At 47.6% G+C, this 9,419-nt stretch overlaps 1 protein-coding gene across 1 annotated transcript in view; it reads left to right on the forward strand.

Moving 5' to 3' along the window:
• Window positions 1-9,068, forward strand: part of LOC143041518 (uncharacterized) — a 168,567-nt gene extending 159,499 nt beyond the window's left edge. Inside the window, exons 40-41 of the mRNA XM_076213484.1 lie at window positions 8,009-8,149; window positions 8,727-9,068. Coding sequence (XP_076069599.1) covers window positions 8,009-8,149; window positions 8,727-8,951 — 366 coding nt within the window. The 3' untranslated portion in view covers window positions 8,952-9,068. The remainder of the gene's footprint in view (window positions 1-8,008; window positions 8,150-8,726) is intronic.
• The last annotated feature ends 351 nt before the right edge of the window (window positions 9,069-9,419 follow it).

The following is a 9,419-nucleotide window of genomic DNA, read 5'->3' on the forward strand; positions in this document are numbered from 1 at the left end:
TCAAGGAGAACGCTGGTGAGCCTGAAGGAGTCCAGGAGCCCAGCCGCCTGCGATAGCCAGGTATCGGAGTGGATAAGAATATCCACTCGTCCCAGAGCTATCACAAGTTATCCTGGGGCTCTGGACTATCTTGGCAAGAAAGTTGATCTCCAGCCTTCTGACCCGTGACGTTAATGAAGGCAATGAAGCCTCCATCCTGAGGTTAACAATCTTGGTCCAAGGTTGAGCTCCCAGGATAATCCTTGCTGCGGCATTTTGGCAAGGCTTCAGGTCTTCAAGCTTGGTAGTCGCCACATTTATGAAAGCTGGGGCAGCGTAGTCCACCAAGCTGCGGACTGCGTGCACATAGAATGTGCGAAGGACCTGATGCGTGGCACCAAGTGCCTTCCCCGTCATTGCTCTCATATCTGTGGTTCTTGCCTTCAGTCTCTCCTTGAGATAGGCTAGTTCCTTCTGAAAGATGAGCCTCCCATCAATCCAGACCCCCAGGTACTGAAACTGGTGAACCCAGTCCAGCCTAAGGTCCTGGATGGTGAGGTGCTCCCCTTCTTTCCAGAGTCCTAGTGCCATGGCCTTCGATTTTGTAGGGGAGATCTTTAACCCTAACATGCAACATTCGGTCGCCACAGTGCTTAAGCAACGCTGGGCCCTGCTGAAACACCGCCGTTTCCCAGTAATTATGAGCGCAATGTCATCTGCATAGCAGATAACCTTGTACCCATTGGGTAGAGGTAGTTCCAGAATGTTGGAGACGAGCTCATTGAACAGAGTGGGGCTGAGGACCCCCCCCCCCCCTGTGGAGCGCCATTCTCCAGCATTCTGGCCTCTGATATGTGACCCTAAAATCTTACTTTCGCAGACCGGTGATTGAGATAGTCCGCAATCCAAGAAAGCAGCTTGCCTTTTACGCCCTTGCGAGCAAGGGTGTCTAATATCACAAGTGGACTAGCCAGCTCAAACGCCTTTTCCAAATCCAAAAAGACCACGATGGACGGTGTGCCACTGACAGCATTGAGGAGTGTTACTATACTGTTTGCTGTACCAGTGCCCTTGCAGTAAGCATGTATATGCTCATGCATTGGGCCCAGTTTCCACAGCAGCCTGTTTAGCACCATCCTCTCCGCTGTCTTCCCCATGCAGCTTGTCAGGCTGATGGGGCGATAAGCATTAGGTTCTTTTGGCTTTGGAATTGGCGTTATGATTGCCGTCTTCCAGGCTGTTTGTAGCTTGCCAGTCCTCCAAGACTCGTTTATCACCCTTAGAAGTGCCTCGTCACCCGCTGGTCCAAGATGGGTCAGCATGGAGTAGGTGACGAGGTCCTCTGTGCCGTGTCTGAGCTGGTCCTGTGTGTGACCCGTAGCTCCTGAAGCGTAAAGCTAGCGTCAGCAACATCCGACCGACTCATCATGTCCTCAACACTATGGCGCCTTACTCCTTGGAGGTCCTGCAGTGTGTCTTGAACACACTGCGGGAGTAAGGTGCTGCTGGAGCGAGAGACAAACTCCTGCACCAGCCGCTGCGTCTCAGCATCAGGTGCATGATGAGTATGTTGCGGTTGAGTCCTGCCAGTAGCTTTACGGAGCTTGGACCACAGCTCTGCTAGGGAGGTGTGAGCGTTAAAGCCCTCACACCATTCAAGAAATTTAGCTCTTCTAGTATCTGCAGCTATGACGTGAGCGTCATGAACTGCAGCGCGCAAGTTGGCCAAATTGGTGTGAATTCAGCGCCGTCGGAAAACACGCCTAAGCATGTTCACCCGATGGTTGGCCTCTCTCACCTCAGGGGTATAATACCAACTGTTCTTATGTTCTCTGGGGGACTGGCGAGCCTTTGGGATGGCTCTGTTGGCAGCCACCTGAAGGGCTGCAGAAAACTCAGCTTCTAACATTTCCACGTCCTGTGGTGGAACGTAGAACGCTGCCCATTCTTCAACAGATCTCTCAAATTTGCCAAAGCTGTCTTCCACCTGGGAACAGGTAATACAGTTGGTATGGGTGGTGCATCCCGTATGTGCACAGAGGCACCGAAGTGATCACTAGTGACAATAGGATGCACCTCCCAGGTTACCCTAGGGAGGAGAGTGGCCGTCGCCAAGGTCAGATCAAGTCGTCCACCTTGCACATGCGTCGGATTACCATCATTCAACAACGCAATGTCAGGGCATTCATCTAGTACGTAACTTAAGTGGCGCCCAGCGACATTGGACCCTTGGGGCGACATCAAGATATTATGATGGGCGTTGAAGTCCCCTCCTATGATGAGGAGCCTGTCTGCAGCAAGAGCACACACTTCTCCAAGGTCCAGTTCCACTCTCTGGCCCCTGTATATGTTATAGATAGTGTACGTTTCGTGGGCCCGATGGAGTCAAACCGCAAGAACTTCTACACCATCCCCACATGATACAGGGTCCATGATCTCACTGCAGGGGGATGAATGATTTGACTAAGATCATGCACCCCTTAGTAGTGGGTAAGCGAGTGAGGGAGAAGATGCGATATCTCGGAAATCGCACCTTATCGCTCACCAATGTCTCCTGGAGAAGCATGATATCGTAATCATGCTCTTGCGCAAGCGCAAGGAGATACGAGCTTTTGCTGCGGAACCCGTTTACGTTCCACTGTAGCAACCTTAAGTGATTATTGAACAGGGCGATGTTCTTCCCTGTCTAATTCCATGACGTCTTCATCTTATCCTCCCCGGTCAGAAGACAAGATGGGTTGCGACTTTTGAACAGTTGGGGTGTTTTCCTCCTTATCAGAAGAGGAGTCTCCAAGCCGCAGGGCACATACACGGTGTTGGGGCTTGGCAGAAGTCACTTTCCTCGTCTTTGCTGTTGATGTTGTGGGCGCTTTGCCAATTGTAAAAGTGGGTGCGATGGGCTTGGGGGAAGTGGAAGGGGATGAGGAGGAGGTAGAGGCAGGAGAGAATACGGGGGAGGAATCAGGGGAGGAGGCAGGAGAGGAGGCGGAAGATGAGGAGGTAGAGGGGGAGGGAGTCCTCTCCTTTCGGCTAGGTTTCTTGGACAGGTTCCTTTTCTCTTTGAGGAGCTTGAGCACGTTCTTGACGGCCATATCTACCATGGCTAGTGTCTTCTCTGGGTCACTTTCCCCTAGGGTAGTTGCGATTCCAGAGACTACACCAGTCACAATCAGTTCAATATCATCCTCCCGCAGGGGGATGACATCAGACGGATTTTGAGGGGGAGGGGCCTGCCGCTCCTGTGCTCGTGGGGTAGGTACTGGGGGCGTGGGTCTGGGTTTAGGGGTGGTCGTGGGTTTGGAGGTGGGTGTGGGTTTGGGGGTGGTCGTGGGTTTAGCCGCGGTTGCTTTCTTTGGAGCTGTCTGTGTTCTTGTGGTTGTGTGTGTTGGAGCTGGTTTAAGTGCGGGAAAGTGCTCCTGATTGTTCATGTCAGGAGCACTGGGTGTAGGTGTCTGTGTTACGGTGGTGGGAGAGTGCTTCCTGCTTCCCCATATAAATGTTCCTTGGGGGGCAGGTATGAAGTCCTGTTGCTTCTCTGTCCTCTCCTTACAGGCAATGGCCTGAACTTTACGCACTGCGCAAGAGATATTCCAGGCGTGGTGCTTCTTACTACAGTTGGGGCATTTGGCAACAGTCTCAGTGCCAGCCTTGAACTTGTTAAGACAAGTCTCAGTGGCATGAGGCATGCTGCAAATGCCGCACTTGGGCTGTTTCGAAGTGCACCTCGCCTGGTGATGACCATAGCGCTGACACCTGAAACAACGAAGAGGGTCAGGGATGTACGTTCGTACATCATACCTGCCATACATCCCCAGATCAATCTTGTTGAACGGTTCCCCTTTGATGGTAATAAGAACCTGGCGTGTGGGCGTCTTATCCCAGCGGCGCATTCTCGTGGTACCGATTACCTGAGCGTGGTCCTCAATGGCCTCAGTCATATACGAGGTCGGGTAATCGTGTACCACGAGTCGATGTTTCTTGTCCTCTAGGTTAAGCCGCTCCAGCTTCAGAGGCTTACCATCCAATGATTTTATCGCCTCCAGCTCCTCCACGAGTTGGTAACTGCTGGGTAGCAGTAGCAGGTTACCATCGCCGAGGGGCGGAGGGATATCAGCTTTCCATGGAGGGGGCCTTTCTCCAAAGCTCTCACCACCTCTAATGCAGTGTCGTATCCTCCTGAGGGTACGACTTTGAAGGTGGGGAGTTTGCCACCCTTGTTACGAGGAGGGGCCACCACCACAGCAGCTTCATCATCGGATGAAGGCTTAGAAGCTGGAGCCCAACGCCTACGTTTGGTCACGCCTGCAATGGTATCAGTACCCGCCATGGCGGTACTGATAACGCTAAGTCGTAGTACGCACAAGAAAACTCGTGAAAAAAACACGCAAATCTAAGGGGCAGGGGGGCGTGGGCGTGTACTAACGCGTTGGTGCTAATTCACTTAACGAAAACTGTCTACCTCGCAAGCAGTCAAACGAATACGAGGCCCGAGTGCACCTAGAGCGTGCGAGACCGGGCTTGTCTTGACGTAAGGGGTCCCACCTCTCCCGCCGTAAAGGCAATTTTCAACAGAACCGCATGGGCTATGCCGATCGTGCAGGGAGAGTTATGCTGGGCATAATCCTACCAGAGCGAGATTTCACAAAGACGGGGGAATTGTCTCGGGTAACAGTACGTTTCGATGGTGAAATGGTTGTAGCACGTCAATCAGAGCTAGTGACTAGGGTAATTGACGGGTAAAAGCCGTAATTCTAATGGCGAAGAAATCCAGCGTGGATGTGCTCTCGAATCAGGATCTCTCTAATCTCTGAAGCAAGCATACTGTACTGTATAATTCGGGAGTGAAGCTCTCACGGGCTTTTAGTGTGATAAGAAGCAAGCATCTGGGCGTAGGCCTTGTAAAGGAAGTATAAGGCTCAGGCTGATCGGCCCGGGCGGAGTGCTGAACGCTGATTGGTCGCTGAATTCTTCTTCTGATCCCGACCTGAGCGAGCCTAGCACGCAGCTCTGGTGACCCGGCTCTGGCGGAATGCTGGCTACTGATTGGCCGGGCAGTGTCGCTCGTGATCCTGGGCTTATTATCCGTTTTGAACCAGCACAGTTGCATTTGGAGAAACCTTGGCCAACTGACTTCGACTTCTGCTGTACAGCAGATCGAAGAGAAACAACCCTATTGGTTGTCACATCGTCATCGGAGTACAGTTCATACGTACATAAATCAAACTGATTCCTGGTATACTTCCCACTCAGTATGCCACTTTTCACTGCAATCGTGTAATTATCATTTTCGTGTATGTCCACAATCATTCCCATGATATTCCTTGGATCACCACGACCCCTACCCACCACTGGTATCGGAATCATAACATTGTTCCCGACGTTTCCACGGTCCATAATACGACGACTTCGTTTAACCATACGTTCATCTTGTGAAAGTTGAGCTTCGCACGCACGTTTTCGCTGAAAAATAATATTGTTTTGACGAACGGAGAGTGGTGATGTTGGTTCGATAGAAGGTTGTTCTACAGCAGGTGGTTCGACAGAAGGTGGCTCTACAGATGTTGGCTCAAAAGAAGGCGATTCTACAGCAGGTGGTTCTACAGCAGGTGGTTCGACAGAAAGTGGTTCTACAACAGGTAGTTCGACAGAAGGTGGCTACAGCAGGTGGCTCGACAGAAGTTGGTTTGACAGAAGGTGGTTCAACAGATGTTGGTTCGGCAGGTGGTTCTACAGCAGGTGGTTCGATAGAAGGTGGTTTGACAGAAGGAGGTTTAATAGATATTGGTTCGACAGGTGGTTCTACAGTAGGTGGTTCGACAGAAGGTGGTTCTACAGCAGGTGGTTCGAATGAAGTTGTTTCATCCGTAATTACTGACAGTAGATCGTCTTCACTTTGCAGACGGTGAGTTACATCATGTGGAAGAGCAGAAGTTGTGAGACCTACTTTAGGATCTGATCCAAACAACGCAGCAAATTGTGACCTTTTAATGCCAGATTGGTAGCTAGAGGTTTATTTTATTATTTTTTTTTATTGCACAAATTTTAATCCAACTGTCCAGTCTGTGGTTTGTTATTACCCAACCAGGCTACCAACATATCTTTGATATCACAATTGGCACGTTCAACTGACCCCTGGCTCTGGTGATGTCTAGGTTTTCCATGAACCATTACGAGATCAGGCCAAAGCAGCTTAAGTTCGGTTATAACACTAGCAGCAAACTCCGATCCATTGTGTCATTGTGAAATTTCCGGTGCGCCAAGTAAAAGAAAAATATCCAAAAGCTGATAAGCAACCTCCGCAGCACGTTTTGATGTGAGAGGTCTCAGGACAAAGAACTTTGTAAGGTGGTCTTGGTAAACCATTATCCATTTATAGTTGCCTTCCTTCATTGAATGCATGTCAACAAGGACAACCTATGTCCTGGAACCAAAATTCTTCGTCAGAATTAGTCGAACAACAGTCCCTTAATTGTTGTCCGTTTACGTTTACGTTGACATTCGATGCACAGTGATTTGTAAATTGATATGGCGTCATGCGTAATATTGACATATTTTTTGGTTAATTCCTTCACCATCTTATCGCGACCTCCGTGGCCAAGCGCAATGTGAGCACGCTTAATAGTATCGTACGTATTCTCCAATGTAGCAAAATAAATAGGATCCTCATTGGTATTCCGTCTTCAGGGAATCTGTATGATAATAAGGTCCAAATTTCAGGGATTATGTATATACCCTGAAAATTTTAGGGAATATACATATTCCCCAAGTGGATCAGACATTATACACATTTCCTGAAAATATCAGGGAATATGTATATTCCCTGATTTTACAGATTCACTGTAACATATATATATATATATATATATATATACATGTACATACATACATATATCAAAGGCTTTTTCCTCTTTACAAGGGAGGTAGCCAAAACCAAAAGCATAAAATCCACTCCCGCCCATTCCATCCCCACATACTCCACTCCCATTCAACCCATTCCCTCCTTCTTATTTTGTCTCCTCTTGGATGACGGATCATCTCTGCATCTCACTGACTGCTCTGGGTCAGAAGCAGTGCCCCAAGACACAGCAAATCCACAGCAAGGCGAATTCCATCTCCTTCCCCTCATGCAGAAAAAGAGAAGACGGGGAGAAATTCAATTGGGCTCCGTCAAATTATTTTTCACATATACTCCATCACCCTCGATCCCCAACCCGCTCCTTTTCATGCATCACAGCATCATTCATACACAACCAGTCTCCATTCACTCCTATCTTCTGTATTTTCCCGTCCTTCCTCTTTCCTAATGCCCCTTTTACCCCCATCCATCCATCTCACCCTTGGTCGCCCCCTCATGTTCTCTCCTGCCACCTCTGCCTCTCACATCTCTTTTACTCGTACTAATCTTTCTCCACTCTTTCCATGTGTCCAAACCTTCCCAATACTCTTTCACCAACCCTATCTCCAGTCTCCCTTTCCACCCCCGATTTACTCCTCACCTCCTTGTTTCTCACTCTATCCAGCCTAGTAACCCTTATCATACTTCTCAAGCACCTCATCTCAAACGCATTCAAACTCCTCTCTTCCTCCCTTATGTTCTATGTTTTTGCCCCATACAGTACTTTCGGCACAATCACTCCTTCATATAATCTCCTCCTAACATCCATTCCTAAATGTTTATTTGTCATTACACTTTTTATTCCACCAAGGCATTTACTTGCTTCTCTCAATATTCATTCTACCTCTACCTCCACTCCTCCCTTTCCCACCACATTCGCACCCAAAGTATCTAAATCCATTTCCTCTGCTCTCTTTCCCTTAATATTCTATGCGTGAGTTCCCAGCGTTACCACTCCACCACTCTGAGCGTTAGGTGATAATGGAGTGGTAATACTTGGAACTCAAGCTCGGAAGGAGCGAGTTCAAACTTTGCGAAGGCAGGGTCTGATTTTTTTTATTATTTTGTTATCTATTTCATCGCTGTTACTGTAATTTTTTCTCTACAATGTACATATGTGTATATGTGTTGCAGATTCTGGTGACGAAATTTATGAGAGTTGTGGCTTCTCGTGTTGCCAAGGACAAAGTGGTAGAAGGGAAAGACTGCCAAGTTTGTCAATGCCAGGTGGACGAATCGGGATCGACGGATATCGTATGCTCAGAGTGCTCACAGGTAAGCCGACTACCACGGGGCTCCAATTCCCTGTTATGGGATATAACGATTCTGTTTAATGTCTCGAAACTCCCCCTATCAAGATGCTAGGACGGTGCCCCTTACGGAGGACTTTGTAGCGTGGAATTTAATGATGAGAGTAGACACCATATAAAGATGAAATATTGATTAAAAGTCTAACGTTTCTCTTCTTGAAGTATTTCCAAGTACATCATGTATTTGAAAAGACTTCAACAAGCGAAACGTTGTAGTTTTAATAAAGGTTTCATCTTCATATGGTGTCTACTCTGACCATTTTGTTGGCAATTGTCATTTTATGAATTCAATAAACAATGCCCTTGGTCCAACTCGCTGGAGGCTGGGTTCGAACTGCCGTCACCCCGACTTCCGCAGCAAGTAGCTGCGATCTAACCCGCTCGGCCAGCGATCACCCAATGAGATATACGAGCATGGAAATTTATTTTGTATTATGATGAGCACAATTCTGTCATTTTTATCTAAAGAATCTGTCGTCTACCAAATCTTAAACCAGATTAGTAATTGTCAGGATCTTTCTTATTTCTCTCTTGTCTCCCAGGAAGGACCAGAAATGCTTGATGATCAGGTAGGCGACGATCGGGGGGTCGAGAAGCAGACTTCGATTCTCGAAAGAATCAAGCAAGATTTCGAAAAAGGCTTTGGAGATGTTGTAGTCTCTTTCCCACCCGAATTGAATCGAAACTCTTCAAACTTTGATGAAACTTCGGAGAGTGATGAAAGCGACGAATCAAGTGAAGAACAGGAGCTACACTCGCATGCATAGTTCCCGTGACAGACGAGAGGAAAAGTGTTACACATAAAACTAAACATACTTCGGTTGTAATGTATATGAATAGTTCCTATTTTATCTGATTTAATAAAAGGACGAAATGTGACAAAGTATCATTATTTTAGTGCCCATTTTCTTTTTTCTTTTTTTAGAAAATATCAAGCAGTTACAAGATAATATATGTGAAAAACAATATCTGGTGTCTTTATGTAATATCCCATCATCTGTAATACTCATATACATTGCTGGAACTCTATTATGTGCACCAGGATATATGGAAGATCATTTTATGTAAACACACACACACACACACACACACACACACACACACACACACACACACACACACACACACACACACACACACACACACACACACACACACACACACACACACACACACACACACACAATAACACACACACACACACACACACACACACACACACACACACACACACA

Source organism: Oratosquilla oratoria, chromosome 31 (assembly GCF_046742065.1).
Source record: "Oratosquilla oratoria isolate Oo_2021 chromosome 31, ASM4674206v1, whole genome shotgun sequence".
Classification (NCBI taxonomy): Eukaryota; Metazoa; Arthropoda; class Malacostraca; order Stomatopoda; family Squillidae; genus Oratosquilla; species Oratosquilla oratoria.